The sequence below is a fragment of the Ochotona curzoniae genome, unplaced genomic scaffold (genome assembly GCF_017591425.1).
Source record: "Ochotona curzoniae isolate NIBS_2020 unplaced genomic scaffold, NIBS_Ocur_1.0 contig_2754, whole genome shotgun sequence".
Classification (NCBI taxonomy): domain Eukaryota; kingdom Metazoa; phylum Chordata; class Mammalia; order Lagomorpha; family Ochotonidae; genus Ochotona; species Ochotona curzoniae.
This window is the reverse complement of record NW_024465582.1, coordinates 30,884,383-30,900,568: the sequence shown is the minus strand read 5'-3', so window position 1 is coordinate 30,900,568 and position 16,186 is coordinate 30,884,383. Positions and strand designations below refer to the sequence as shown.

Below are 16,186 nucleotides of genomic sequence, written 5' to 3'. Positions count from 1 at the left end.
TAAAGTTTCCCAATGACAGTTACTCTTCCTTTAAAGAATGTGTTACCACTTAGCAATGCTGACCACCAAATACCAGTTCATGCTAAAGCTTTGGCACGGGTCTTGTCCAGTAGACACACTAACTGGATTAAGGCTACCACCAAGGAGCACATGGGCTGGAATGGGGGCTGTGTTCTCATCAGGTAAAAGTGAAATCCCCCTTGGCACAAGTGTGGACTGCGACTGCACCCACCAGGCTGGACCAGACCCCAGCACTGTCTGGTGCTCCTGGAGGACCAGGATAGACGTGGGATGGACTAGGCTAGGTCACGACCCCTACTGAACCATGTGTGAGCCATATGTGGGAATGGACTGGACGAGCCATGGCTGGGCTGAAATATCCAACAACAAGAACCAGCTTGGGTCGAAAGCTAGTCAGGAACTGAGTGGGGCTGGCTCATGGACCCACTGGCATGCGCAAAATCCGGCACTGGGAGAGGTTCTGATGGAGGAGCCTGGGCAACAACTCTGGCAGAACACAGACCCCACGGGTAAGCGCAAGAAGCATGAATGGAAACAGCCCAGAGCAGGCCACAAGAAGTTTCCCACTGGCATACATTAGGCATGGACTGGGGGCCGACCAGGCTAATCAGTTAATGTCATCACTGGCAAATCCGAGCAACAGAACAGAGTAAGGGTCGAGCCAGGTTTGGTTGCAATAAAAACCAGTCCACACTACAGAATGCCAGGATGAGGTTGACTGTGCCGGATGTGACTGCAGTGTCCATCCAGCACACGTGAGAAACAGGAAGGGAGGGGACAGAGCCAGCGGGGGAATAAGGGGTGGTTCCCCTGCTGGACAGCTACTCCCACTGGAGAGCATGAACTGGGATGGGGGCAGACCAGACTAAGCAGGGCTACAACACCTGTGCACCTCATGTGGACTAGATCAGGGAAAAGCCAGGATGGGTGGATTGTTCCTATGGGTGCGACTACAATTAGAATGGGAGAGGTCTGTTTGGGCATAGCCGTAGCATCAGCTGGCAGAAACTGGCGCTGGGGGCTAATCCTGTCAAGTTAAACTGCAGAACCACCTGGAAAGTGAACAATCCGGGAGTGAGAGACCTGGGAGGGAAATAGTGGGTTCCCTCCTCTTGGGTTACCACTCCCATGGGAGGGCACGAGAACTAGGACAGGGGCTGGGGTAGCTAGACAGAGAGGCACTCAACCACACCCGTGAAGGCTTGACTGTTGAGCTGGTTAGATGGATCCAAGCTTGAATGCCATTTGCCATGTACGAGAACCAGGGGGGATGTGAGACAGACTGGACTGGTCTGCCACACATATTGGCAAACCAGGGTAGGGGGTGGGCCTGGTGGGGGTTATTGTGGGTCGCTCTCATCAGGATACAGCTCCCACTGGTTTTGGTGAAGACCGAGTATGTGCTGTGCAGAACCAGGCTGGACTGCAACACCCATTGGTTCCAGTAGAAGGCGGGGCTGAAAACAGAACCAATCCAGCAATTGCAACTACCAGCTGACCAGGTGATGGACTGTGCTGGGCCCTGTGCTTGCTGGTGCATACAAGTATCTGGCCTGGGAACACCTCAGACGAAGTTTCTTTGGTGATCTCCCCAATTGAAATGCCAGACTCAGAACTCAAACCATGAAGGGACAGAAGATGGAACAAGTTAATCAACCACCTCAGCTATAGGTTGGCAACAAAATACCGGGCAAATAGAGAAGCTATGATGGACAATGTCAGTTAATGGATTTTTCAACAACCTCATCATGTTTGGAGAGGCAAGATTGGCAGCAATTTCAAAACTGATGACCTATTGAAACCACTTCAATGAGTATCTAGAAGCATGCCCCACATGCGGGACTTGGGGTGCGTGGGAAACCGGGTGGGGCTTCTCCCTCAATATCCCCCTCTACCTCAGATATATGAAGGAAACAATATGAAAATAACAGTCTTACCCACTTTCCTGTAGCCCTTGACCCTTTTTGCCCAAATTAACTATGTAAAGATTGACAAAACAAAAAAAAATTATAAAAAAAATAAAAGAGAGAGATCAGCCCATTTGCCCTTCTGCATTTAAACAGAGCCACAGACTGGAACTTTCCTTAGCTGCAGTGTGGAGCTGGCTTCCCAGTTAGGAGTCCGCGACCCACTCTGCAGTCATCCACCCCCCTCGGGTTTCTTTCTGGTGTATGAGACAAGGTCAACAAGCCGCTGCCTCTGGCTGAATCCCTTTCTCCAACCACCAAGCTGAATGACTCTGAAGTGGCTCAATGTACCTTTACCATGGCCTTCTTTGCCTTGTATACATACCTGGTAGCTACTAGCTATTAAGTAACTCTTGCATGTTCTGAACACACATGTAATATTTCAAAGAGTAAACTCAAATTATTCAATTCTAATAATTCATTGTAGGCACAACATTACAGATATCCTTGTCTTAATATCAAAGTAGAAAGCAACAGTATCATAAAAACTAAGAGTCTATGAAGAAGTGGGGCCACTTGGCAGAACTGCTGTGAGGTCTCTATCCAGAACCACTCCCCATGTCAAAGACTTCCTTTAAGATCACACTGATGTCAGATACAGAGTGCTACACCAAGTACGCAGTGCTCATCAAAGTACAACTGTCACAGGAGTCTTAAAAATCTGCAACAGAAGCAAGTTCCAGCAGCAACAAGTGCATTTACAACTACGAGCAGCAACAAACTCTATGTGGGCTGCCAGAAATGGGTTTCTAAACCACAGTTCAGGACTGTGAGTTGGGCTCAGTGTGGTAGTATAGTGGCTAAAGTTCCAAATGGGAACAGGTTCATATCCCAGTGGCCCCACTTCGCATCCAGCTTGCTGCTTGTAGCCTGGGAAAGCAGCAAAGGATGGCACAAAGCCTTGAGACCTTGCACCTACGTGGAAGACCTGGAAGAAGCTCCTGGATCCTGGCTCCTGGCTTTGTATTGACTCAGCTCAGGTCATTGTGGCCACCTGGGAAGTGAAGCAGCAGATGGAAGATCTGTCTCTCTGTCTCTCCTTCTCTCTCTCTAAATTTGACTTTCTAATAAAAAAATTTTTTTTAAGAGAAAACTGAATTGTTCCTACAGATCATGTTGGAAGTTGTTAACACCTGCCACTTGGAACACAGTATCACCTTTCAGAATACTGACAATCTTTGTTGCTATTGGGAAATTGAATTAGGCATTTAATATATCAGGAAGAGTTAGCACCATGGTGTAGTAACTTAAGCCTCCGCCTGAGATGCCAGTATCCCATATGAGTGGCACCAGTTTAAGTCCCAACTATTCCACTTCTGTCTGCTAATGTGCCTGGAAAAGCACTGGAAGATGGCCCATGTGCTGGTGCGCCTGCACCCATGTGGGAGGTCCAAAACAAGCTCCATGCTCAGGGTTTCAAACCCGCCCAGCTACGGTTTTGTGGCCATTTGGGAAGCAAACCAGCAGATCGAAGACTTTTCTTCCTCACTCTCTGTAACTCTGCCTTTCAAACAAAAATAAATAAAAATTTAAAAAAAAAAAAGAGGCAGAAGATAGTGGTAGCACTGTAGCAAACTGGGTAAAGTTGCTGCTTAAGGCACTCTCCAAAAAATACCATAACATCAAGAATCACGGAAATAATGAAAGGTGACTCTGGCAGCCCTTCCTGCTGTTCATACTCTTCACAGGAAGGGAGAACAGGGCACTACCATCACTGAGGATCGCACCCTTGGGGGTTCATTCACAACATAAACATTTGCTGGGGGCAAATGGATTATCCATTTTTTCATAACTAGAGGATACTTCTCATAATTCTAAATTTGAAAGGTTAAATTTTTACTTAGCCTTATATATTTGAGTCAAAAACATAAAAGCATGATAAATCAGATAACAGTAGAATTGACAAAATCTTGCAGACACATAATATATTTGGTTCTTTAAATACAGATGCCAAAGACAACAATCAACGAATGATCAACTACCCTTTCCATCATTTAGGTTTCAAGATTCATTTCTCATGTAAATTTCAATTTAATATCAAAGAACTAACTTCTAGTTTTCGAACTCACAGATACCTATTAGCATCCCATAACAACTTCTGAATTATTAATATTATTATTATTATTACTACTAACTACAGAATCTAATACTTGTGATGGTGAGAATTGACAACACACAATGACCCTTTGCTAAATTGGGCACCCCTTTCCAACATTTTAATATAACTTTTTATATGCATCTTCCAAAAACTTTTTTTTTCAAGACTTAGAGAAAAGGAGGCCGGTGGGGGAATGAGCAAATATAAACAGGTCTCCCATCCATTGATGACTTCCAAAATGCCACAGCACATGGTATTTGGCCCAACCAAAGTTGGGAGCCGTGATCTCAATCCAGGTCTCCTACACAAGTAGCAGGACCCAGGTAACGCACATCATCTGCTGCCTTCTCAGGGTTTGCATCAGCAGCAAGCTGGAACCTAGTGTTGGACTCCAACCCACACATTCCTGCACAGGGTGACCGTAACCCAAGCAATATTTTTACAGCTAGGCCATATCCACCCCTGATGCCTTTTGAAGACACTGTTTAGAAATACTATTCAGGATAGGAGTATTGTTACAAAGAAGATATGAAGTTTACAACAAGACTCCAAGAAATGCTGATCAGAAAGGCTGGCGTCCAGATTTCAAGCTTTTCTGTAAACTTCAGATATTCTCTGCAACTGTTCTTTCTTCTTTACCTAAGTGCATAAAAAGCCAAGAAAAAGAATATGGAGAAGCCCAGGTGACCAAGCTTCTGACATGGTGAAGAAAAGCAAGCCAGGGCAGTAATGAGGGGTAAAAACACTACAGGAGAATCAAAGGAAAAAGCAGCTACAGAAAGCTACAGCGAGCTCCTGCTAACGTGCCTAGGAAAAGCAGAGAAGAATGGCCCAAGTCCTTGGCACACACGCCCATCTGGCAGTCATGCAAGAAACTCCTGGCTCGGGGCTTCAGTCTGGCCCAGCCCTGGCTACTGTAGCCTTTTAAGGAGTGAGGCAGCAGATGCAAGATTTCCTTCTGTGTGTATCTCTCCCCATCTCTCTATAACTCTGCCTTTCAATTAATAATTCCTTTAAAAATTTATTATTCTCTATTTCAGTTTCCAGATTTGGAATTAAGTTCCTAGTTAAGGAAGCTATCTATTAAAGCTCCAAATCAGGAGTCAAGTAGGAAAAACTGGAAGGAACACACAGCAACAGTACTATCCTTCACCTCTTCGAGCCCACCTGTGAACAAAGTTCAGTCAGGCTTCTCAGAATCTTCTTCCTAACTTGGGTCTCCATGATCGTCACTGCACGGTCCAGTTTTAGCAACAAGACCGCTAGCAGAATTGGCCAGCATCCTGCACAATCTCAATAATGAACTGGCTCCCTCACCCTGCTCCAACATCTCCCAGAGGCTATCTGACCACACTTACCTGCCTTGTGCAAGATTCCCAACAAACTGTCAGCCAGAAACCCTTTTCCTTCACCTGCTGTTAACATTTAATCCACTAACAATCCATCACACCCAACACCTCCATTCCTGAGCTGTAAATTCTCACTCTATAAGTCTGAATTGAACCCAATCACTCTTCTACTGAAAAACCTCAATGTAGTAGTTCCCACTGAATGAAGTCTACCTTAATATTTAAAAAAAAATTTTTTTTAAATATCTTCCAGACTAGTGGCAACAGAAGGGACACAGACAAAGGGGAAAAAGAGAGAGAGAGAGAGAGAGAGAAACAAAGGAACAACAACACTGGAAAAAGTAGAAAGAGATCCACTTTCCAGCTTTCCCAAGTCCTGAATGACATCCTATCTACTCCAAAACACAGCAACTGATTTATGTTGACAGAAGATGTAAATGGGAAAAAGAAATAAAGCAGGAGAAAAACTTTTTCTACATTTTCTTCTTAAAACTGTGAAGAGAAGGGCCCAGCACGTCAGGCCTAGTGGCTAAAGTCTCGCCTTCTCTCTGTAAATCTACCCTTCCAATAAAAAATTTAAGTAACTGTTAGAGGGGGGAAAAAAAAAACCCAGGGCAGGGGCGAGTGTTGTGGTGTGGTGCATTAAGCTGCTGCCTGCAATGCCAACACCCCGTATGGGCACGCACCTATTTGTACTGCATTGCTGCACTCTGGTCCAGCTCCTGCTGGTGTGACAAGGAAAGATAGCAGAAAATGGATGACCCCAGTCCTTGGACCCCTATACCTGCTCAGGAGAGCTGGAGAGAGTTCCAAATTCCCGGCTTTGGCCTGGTCCAGCCCATAGCCATTGCAACCGCTTGGGAAGTGAATGTGAGGATGGAAGATCTTCCCATCTCTCTGTCTCCCTCTGTAATTCTGCCCTTTAGATAAATAAACAGAAGGGAGGATGTAAGCAGGGCAGGCTGTAGGTGTGAGGGGGAACGGGCAATTCTCTGCACTTCTTCCATATGAAACCAAACCCCAAACAAGAATAACCTCAAGCACCTGTTTCCTAGCCCCCTCCCCTGCCTTACCTCATCAAACCGAGGGAGTGATACAGCCAGACCCACTGTGCTCTAATCGCTGGATTTGTACAGTGCTCTGTTCCTCCATCAGATAACACAGTGGTAGCCAGTACTGTTCCCAGTGAGGGTTAGGGAACTTCAGGTCTTGGCAGGGGAATCCCTGTTCCAGGACAAAGGACGGACTACCGACAGAGTGCCCAGGCTGAAGTCACGTGGCCATCACTGCAGTCAGGGACACAGCTGGCGCAGAGCATCTACCAATGTGTAGGGGCTGGGCGCCTGGCTTCCTGCTCACTTGTGTCTTCAAAGCAAACAGTTTGCTGTGCTCCTCACCACAAATTCTTATTGCAGACAACCACTCCACAAAACACAGTAGCCCCACCAGCGTCAGCTGGAATTTGGGATGGGCCAGGCCCAGCCAGGCTACAGCACCCACTGACAAATGCTGAAGTGAGGCAGGCCACAGCACCCAATCAGCACACATAAGACCTAGGGTTGCAGGGAGCAGGCAAAGCCGGTAGGCGAATGTGGGTTCCGCTGCTGGGACACCACTCCCACTGGAGAGCGTGAGTTGCGATGAGACAGACCAGACCAGGCAGGGTTACAACACCTGTTGGCCAAATGTGAGCTAAATCAGCAAAAAGCTAGGCTGGGCTCACTGTTCCAACTGGCACATTCATTAGCCAGAGTGGGTGAGTGCTGGTTAGGGTTTGCAGCAGCGGAAGAGTTAAATTGCAGAACCACCTGGAGAGTGAATGATCCAGGAATGGGAGAGGCCCGGTAGGGAAATAGTGGGCTCCTCCCTCTTGGGCTACCTCTCCCACTTGAGAGCACGAAAACCAGGACAAATCAGAGGTGGCTAGACAGAACGGCACCCAACAACATGTGTGTGGGATGGATGGGAGAATGGTTAGGATGAACTAGGCTTCAATGGCCATTAACATGTATGAGAGCTGAATGGGATGTGGGAGACTGGACCAGGCTGCAGTACATACTGGCAACCACATGAACTAGGGCAGGGGTCAGGCCTGGTGGGGGTTATTGTGGGTCACTCCAACTAGGCTGCAACTCCCACTGGTTTGTATAAGGGCCAAGTGTGTGGTGGACAGGATCAAGCTGGACTGCACCAACCATTGGTTTTTGTAGAAGACAGGGCTGGAGCCAGAACTGACCCAGCGATTGCAACCGCTAGCACACACATAAGCTGATAGGGACGACAGACTGCCAGACCTTGAGTTAGCAAGCACACGCAAGAACCAGGTCTGGGGTCACCTCAGATGAAGTTTCTTTGGGGATTTCCCCCAACTGAATTTTTGGACTCAAAACCCCATTCATGAACAGAAGTGCAGGTTCCATGGTCTGACCGTGAAGTGAATGTCAAACTAGGCCTCCTTAGTGGCTCAGATAAAGCAGTGGACAGCATGTCCAGGTGCACATGGAGGATATGGCGGTTCACTGGAGCCTGCAGAGGACACCTGGGACCGTGACAGAGGACAGAACCGATCAACTACCCCAGCCAAGCACTGGCAGAGTACCTGGGCAAACAGAGACTCCAGGGTGGACTATGTCAACCAGTGCATTCTGGAGCGATTTCATCCTGCTTGGAGCGGTGAGTCTGGTAGTAATTCAGAACTGCTGAAGTATCAAAACCTCCTGAGTAGGACCCTCAGAGAATGTACCACAACAGGGACCCTGGAGTGGAGTCGGGGGGCTGGACCCAGGGCGCAGAGGCGACTGGGAGGCTGGGTGTGGCTTCTCTCCTTGTCTCCCCTCTTTCCCAGATACAGGAAGGGGGAAAAAAAGAGAATGTGGAAATGGTGATCTTATCCACCTGCTGGAGTAGCCCTTAACCCTAATCACCCTAATCAACTACCATCAAAAATAAATACAATTTTAAAAAAGAAAAAAAAAAGAAAATAAAGACCCTTTTGTGTCAAATCAAGATCAATTTTGCCACTGCAAAACAATTTTTTCTCAACTGATTTTGTAATTTGTCACCCATGAAAGAACTTATCTTAATTTTAACAACAGAAAAAATATAAAACTGTTCAGTGACATTGAGCAAAGACAGCAGTTTTAAGTTGTACCCTGCACAACTTTGCCATTGCAACTGGCTCAACTGCAAGCTTGCATTCACATGTGAGACACTGATTTGGTAACAGAAAACCGGCCTTACACTCCGGTATTACAGTAGACATAGTATTAAAAGGCAAATGTTTTATACTTCAGACTGCCAAAATAACAGGCACAGCTTTAACCAGCAAAACGGCTGCTCACCGTGTCTTCCTCCAGCTGCGCTCAGAGATCGACGGAGCTTTCCCACAGTTCCTGCCACATCTCTACCACCGTCCATGTCTCCACGTCTATCTAGTCCACTCCAGAGTGACAAGGACTAAACTGAATTATTTTCCAGGTACTTTTGGCTCTGTATAATTTCCAAAAAAGATAAAAGAAATCTGGCTTTTTGAAGTTTTACCTGTATCACTCTGAAGGAAGGAATCTTTAGAAGGAATCTAGCAACAAAGGGTTTCTACATCTAAAGGTGCTCAGAAACTGTTTCAGACTAGGTAAAAGAACTGTAGCAATTGAAGCCACAGGAAGCAGTGAGCCTCTTGCCACACCATGGAGGGCACACAGGTGCCTGAGCTGAGCTCCCCCTAACTACAGCTTCCTGATAATGCTGACCCGGGGGAGGCAGCACTATGAGTCAGCACTAATGAGTCGGCTCCTGCCCCACCTGCAACTGTCCCCCACCTACAAGACAAGAATTCTCGTGCTGCTGGCTGGCTCCAACCTTGGCCCAGCCCCACCCATCATATGCCTTCACTAACAAGCGAGCAGCCAGGATCTACCACTCCCTCACTCAGTCTTGCTGTCTCTCTGCTTCTGAAATAAACAAGAGACAGCGTAGTGTGTCAGAAAAAGCTAAATCAGTAAGCACAGTTCAGTACAAGGTGGCAGGTACCACACTGGAAGTAAGTTCTGACGCTAGGTAGGCCTATCTTTCCTTCTACAATGAGAACAAGCCAAAACCACCACAAAAACACAAAACAAAATCATGCAAGTTATCCAGAAAAGACCACTTATCTGGGCAGAATAGAACAATGCACAACAGAACGCCTACATTAAACAGCAATTATACCTGAAAACCCAAAGCAACGCAGCAGGAAGTATCCCACAGGAAACCAACACAGGAATTCAGAATTCTACCAAACAGCAACCTTCAAGAGCAAGAAACTGGAACCCAGAATCTTCTAGATACTTCACTCTGAGAATCTTCCCAACACAAAATTTAAGTCCCAGGGAGGGAAACAAAATAAAAAAGAAATTCCTAGAAACCTAGAAAGAGTTATGATCAACTATCCATTTCATTAGTCATTTATTAGCTTTTGTCAAGAAAAAGTGAAAAGGGTCTGAAAAGCAACCATATGAATATCAAAAAGAACTTCTCTTATACTCAGCATCAGCAGATGAACATAAGACTGCTCTCAGGCCCGGTGCGATTGCATAATGGTTAAAGTCCTCGCCTTGAACACGCCAGGATCCCATATGGGCGCCGGTTCTAACCCCGGCAGCCCCGCTTCTCATCCAGCTCCCTGCTTGTGGTCTGGGAAAGCAGTCGAGGACAGCTCAAAGCTTTGGGATCCTGTACTTGCATGGGAGATGTGGAGGAAGCTCCTGGCTCCTGGCTTCAGACTGGCTCAGCTCCAGCCGTTGCGGCTGTTTGAGGAGTGAATCATCGGATAGAAAATCTTCCTCTCTGTCTCCCCTCTCTGTATACATCTGCCTTTCCAATAAAATAAATAAATCTTCAAAAAAAAAACCAAAACAACAAAAAAAAGACTGCACTGGAAACCACTGGGTTGCGACTGTGGCTTTAGCCTTGCCGGAAGGACCAGCAGGGAAGCTTATTTAAAGTCTGGCTCAGAAGCCTCTCCAGCTGTACTTGAGATTTAAAAACGAATGCTCCGAGCATGTCCCACAGTTCAAGACTATACCATCTCCTTCCCCTTCTTCCTACTCCATCCCAAACAAGAGGCACTTATAACACAATGCGTTTAGTACAAAACAAGCCCAGGGCACAGAGTCCGGCAGTTCTCAGAAAAATAAAGGCATTTATGAACCAAACTAAAACAAGCATTCATTTCTAGAACTTTGTTTCCATTTGCCACCTGCATTAAATCATTAAATGCCTTTTCTTTCAAATGCTATACTCTCTTCACTTACTCCTTTCCACAACGGCCCAAACTATCACTTTAAGACTGAAACATCTTGGGGTCAGCACAGGGGCTTATTAAGGCTACAGCCTCTGACCTCTAGTCCAGTGCAGGCACCCCTTAGCTGTGCCAGATGGAGACCAGGCTGCTCCACTTTCACGCAGCTCCCTGCTAGTGCGCCTGGGAAAGCTGACTGCTGCCTTTACACACCTTCACTTCACAGATTAACAACTCATCAGAATTACTGCAGCAGGCCCGAATCTCTACCTTCTGACCGTCCTTATCAACTAAGTCATCTTTTCATTCACTTCACTGCACAGATTAAAATTAGCAAGATTTCTAACAGAGAAATAAAGCTATATTCATAACAGCACAGTGCTCACAATTACGTTTAATTATGTGAAATCCGTTAAAGTCTGGGTCCGCGGTGCAGCAGCCACCTGCAGCACCTGCATCTCATGCAGCCACCTGCTGGTGTCTGGACAAGCCTTTCCAATCCAGCTGCCTGCTAACGTGCCTGGGAAAAGCAGCAGAGATGGTCTAAGTGCTTGGGCCCCTGCACACACACGGTGTCCTGAAAAAAAAGACCCAGGCTCCTGGCTTGAGATGGGCTCAGCTCCGGCCCTGGCAGCTATTTGGGGCGGGGGGACTAGTAGATGACTGACTGACCTCATGCCCGGTACCATGGCTAAAGGCCTAAATCCTCGCTTTTCAACTGCCAGGATCCCATAGCGGTGGCAGTTTGTGTCCCACCTGCTCCACTTCCCATCCAGCTCCCTGCTTGTGGCCCGGGAAAACAGTCGAGGACCTCCCAAAGCCTTGGGCCCCTGCACTTGCGTGGGAGACCTGGAGGAAGATCCTGGCTCCTGGCTCCTGGCTCCGGATAGGCACAGCTCCAGCCATTGCACCCATTTAGGTAAACGAACCAACAGATGGGAGATCTTTCTGTCTCTCCTTCTTTCCGTAATTGGGATCTGCCTTTCCAATAAAAAAAAGAATCACTTTAAGAATTAAAAAAGAACAAACACTTACATCATAAAATAGCTTCCTGTCAGCAGCCAGTCGTTTGGACGCCAGTGTCTTGGTGACATGATAGAAGGTGAGCAAGGCGCGGTGCTGTCGGAGGTCGTCTTGGACCTTGACAGACTCGATGAGCGTGGGGATCAGCTCAGGCCACTGCCGCGGACAGTCCAATCTAGCAACTTTGGCTATCAGCACTGCAATCTGCGTGGCGATCTACAAAGAAAACAAATGATCACCAGAAACAGACACAGGAAATAAGGGCAAGAGAAAAAGAAGGACTTTACGAACTGCTTTAAATCTGGGTAAAATGGTGGCAATCTGGTAAGACTGAGGCTTCACTGACTGACTCTTTCGGGCCCTCTCAGAGTTCTGTGAAGATCTTCTCTTCCCTGTTATCAATCAATGTGAAGCCAGGCTTCCCCAGCACAAGAAGACAGCACAGAGATTAACAAGCAAACATGGAAATCTCAGTATCATCCTGGAAGCATTCAGACACTAAAGAGACACCAAAAACACAAACAGTGCTACTCTGCTCCGTTACTTTATTGTTTTATGAAAAAGCTATCAAAATTACTATTTATAATAATAAATGTGGTTGGGCCCGGCGCGGTGGCACAAGTGATTAAGGTCCTCGCCTTGCACGCCCAGGATCCCATATGGGCGCCGGTTCTAATCCCGGCAGCCCCGCTTCCCTTCCAGCTCCCTGCCTGTGGCCCGGGAAAGCAGTCGAGGACGGCCCAAAGCTTTGGGCCCCTGCACCCGCGTGGGAGACCCAGAAGAGGCTCTTGGCTTCGGATCGGCAGAGCATTGACCGTTGCGCTCACTTGGGGAGCAAATCATCAGATAGAAGATCTTCCTCTCTGTCTCTCCTCTGTATATCCGCCTTTCCAATAAAAACATAATAAAAATAAATCTTTAAAAAATAATAATAATAATAAATGTGGTTTATTATTTAGATTCATATTGTTAATTTGTCAGTTCTGATTCTAACTAAATACTGAGGCATAATCTTTCAATAGGTTCAATTTTAGCAGTACGAAGGAACCTCAAGAAGATGACAGAAAACGCCACTTCCTTTTAATTCCCTTCTTGCATGAACATTGTGAAGCTCCCACAAGGGAGGTTTTATAAGCGACAAAGTTTAAAAACAAGTGACCTAAAAGTAAAAAATGAACATGAAACGGTACATATTTTACTAATCCTTTTCTATAGGTTAATAATTCCTCAGAACACATAGGCAGTCTATCAACCACCCAAAACCACCACCGGCCCCAGTGAAAGGCACATCTGTTACCCATATGATTTTTTGTCAAAGAATTCAAGTCATTAAACAGGTCAAGAAAAACTGCACTGGGAGGACTGGGCCACGGTACAGCCAGCTAATCTTCCAGCTGCAGCACTGGCAGCCCACACATGTGCCAGCTTGAGTCTCGGCAACTCAACTTCTGATCAGCTCCCCTGCTTAGAGCCTGTGAAAACAGCAGCATCCGGGGAGTGAACCACTGGATGGAAGATCTTTCCTTCTCTCCCTCTATAATTCTGCCTTTCAAATAAAAACAATTTTTTTAAACTGTAATACGAAAAAAATAAGTCAAATATAACTGCACTTCAAAAAGGCCATGAAAGGCCCAGTGCGGTAGCCTAACAGCTAAAGTCCTCGCCGCGCGCATGCTGGGATCCCACATGGGTGCTGGGGTTCTAATCCCAGAGGCATCACTTCCCATCCAGCTCCCTGCTTGTGGCCTGGGAAAGCAGTCAAGGACGGCCCAAAGCCTTGGGACCCTGCACCCATGTGGGAGACCTGGAAGAGGCTCTGGGCTCCTGGCTAAGGAGAGGATCAGCTCCAGCTGTTGCAACAACTTGGGGAGTGAATCAGCAGATGGAAGATCTTCCTCTCTGTCTCTTCTCCTCTCTGTACATCCTACTTTCCAATAAAAATAAATAAATCTAAAAAAAAAAATCCTTGAAAAACATGAAATTTTTATTTTGATTCAAAAGCCTTGCATAATGCAATTTTCTATGAATTCCATGTATACACAGATTTTGAAATTCTTAGACCAGAAAAATTGATTTTAAACTTACATGAAAAAAAAAAAGTAAAACTTACACAAAAGAAGGGAGACAAAGGTCTCTCATCTGCTAATTAAATTACCAATATGCCTGAGCCAGGCCAAAGCCAAAAACTCAATCTGAATCTCCACTTGGTTAGACTCCAGCACTTCTACCATCTGCTCCATCCCAGGATACACATTAGCAGGAAGCCAGACTGGAAGCAAGGCTCAAACTAAAACCCAAGCACACCTGAACTGGGATGAATACTTCCCAAGGGGTGTCATAACAAGTACAAACACTTGCTCCTCAACTGACCTTTTCATTCATTGTTTCCCTACACTAGAAGTCCTCTAATAATATGTGTGCAACCATTCCAATTAAAGGAACCAAGTATAATAAACAGTGTTACCTTAGGAAAACTGAAGAACTTTCACATGTACAAGTAAAACTTCAATTTATTCTTAGAAGACAACTTCATTGCAGAGAAAAGCTAAAACCTTATTATCTACTACCTATCTACCACAGAGAACAATCAGAATTCAAAATGTGATGAGCACAGAAAATACACAGAAACTAAGAACATCCTGCTGTGTAACAAAAGAACTGAAAGCACTGAAAATATAAACCATTACAATGGGCTTGTATGCAGTAAGATGATAAAGGCACAAATGATTTGCTTGCAAATGTTGGCCCAACAACTGAGAGAGCTAAAAAGTATACATTAAAATAACTTCTGAGCTTTAAACCACTAATAGTCAAATATATCCAAAATTCCTAAAGGCCACAATTAGATTCAAAATTAAAAGACCAGGGGGCTGGTGTAGTGGCTTAGCATGCTAATCCTCTGCCTAAAATGCTCCAGCATCCCATATGGGCACTAGTTCTAGTCCCAGCTGCTTCAATTCCCTTCCAGCTCCCTGCTACTGTACCTAGGAAAGCAGCAGAGAAAAGCCCTGGGCCTCTGTACCCACACAGGAGAACCAGAAAAAGCTCTTGGCTCCCAGTTTGGACTGGTGCAGCTCCAGCTGCTGTAGCCATTTGGGAAATGGATCAGTTAATCGAAGATTTCAATCTCTCTCTCTCCTTCAAGTAAAAGTAAATAAATAATTTAAACATTCTTAAACATCAATAGAGAAATGTATATAAGCACAAATAAAATGATGTAAAGTTTCTTTTGCAAAAAGAACCATAAGAGCAAGAAGAACCAACATTCATTTCCTCACCTGGTTTATTGGTTCATTGAAGTTGGTGATCAGCCCAGCACGCAAAGTGCTTTTTTCTTCCTCAGAGAGAGCACTGTAAAAAGATAAATCATTATGCATAAGAACGCCACCCAATACTGACTGCAAATTAGCACTACTGTGAATGTTACAATAAAAAGCCCTTTAATCATGTGTCTCTGCTGCTTTTGGTAAGTAAAAAATACTTCCATTACTTGTGTACTGAAGCACACACTAAGTCAGAAACACAAATTTTTTTTTGCAATTAAATAAGTACAACACAGTAAGCAAGAGGAAGTAAGACAAACCCAAGGTAATCAATATAATATTTTAATGTGCACTTTCACGGACGTCAAAAGTTACCTTCCCAGTGGAACATCACCAGGCTACTTCTCCCCCCGCACAGCCAGCATCCCTAAGGGCGCCAGATCATGTCCAGGCTATTCCATTCTGAATCAGCTCCCTGGTTATTGCCTGGGAAAGCAATGCAGGATGACCTAACCCTTGAGCCACTGCGCCCTCATGGCAGACCCAAAGCAACGCCTGGCTCCTGGCTTCAGACCAGCCCAGCTCTGGCCACTGTGGCCATTTAGGGAGTGAACCAGCTAAGAATCTTACTTTGTCTTTCCCTCTTTCTCTGTTACTCTGACTTCCAAGTAAGTAAAAAAGTAAAGAAACAAATCTTTAAAATACATATATATATATATATATATATATATATACATATATGTATATAAAAAGAAAGAAAACAAACAAATATATATATATATATATATAAGAAATCTGCTAAAAAGGGAAATCTATAAGAACAAATATTATTCTTGCATATTATTCTTTCATGGAATCTGAGGTGATTTTACAGAAAGAATTTTAGGCTAGAGAACATTTAAACTGAACACAGATTTTGACTAGTTTAAAAGTTTTCATCTTACACTTGTAAGATAGTCACGGGCCCGGCGCGGTGGCACAGTGGTTAAAGGTCCTCGCCTTGCACGCCCGGAATCCCATATGGGCGCCGGTTCTAATCCCGGCAGCCCCGCTTCCCTTCCAGCTCCCTGCCTGTGGCCTGGGAAAGCAGTCGAGGACGGCCCAAAGCTTTGGGACCCTGCACCCGCGTGGGAGACCCAGAAGAGGCTCCTGGTTTCGGATCGGCATAGTATCGACCCGTTGCGCTC

The 16,186-nt window shown here is 45.6% G+C and overlaps 1 protein-coding gene across 1 annotated transcript in view; it reads right to left on the bottom strand.

Annotated features, from left to right (window-relative positions):
* The window catches only part of IPO11 (importin 11), a 140,431-nt gene that overhangs the window by 104,946 nt on the left and 19,299 nt on the right, over window positions 1-16,186 (bottom strand). The window contains exons 4-5 of the mRNA XM_040977596.1: window positions 15,015-15,087; window positions 11,749-11,952 (exon numbers count right to left, since the gene is read on the bottom strand). Coding sequence (XP_040833530.1) covers window positions 11,749-11,952; window positions 15,015-15,087 — 277 coding nt within the window. The remainder of the gene's footprint in view (window positions 1-11,748; window positions 11,953-15,014; window positions 15,088-16,186) is intronic.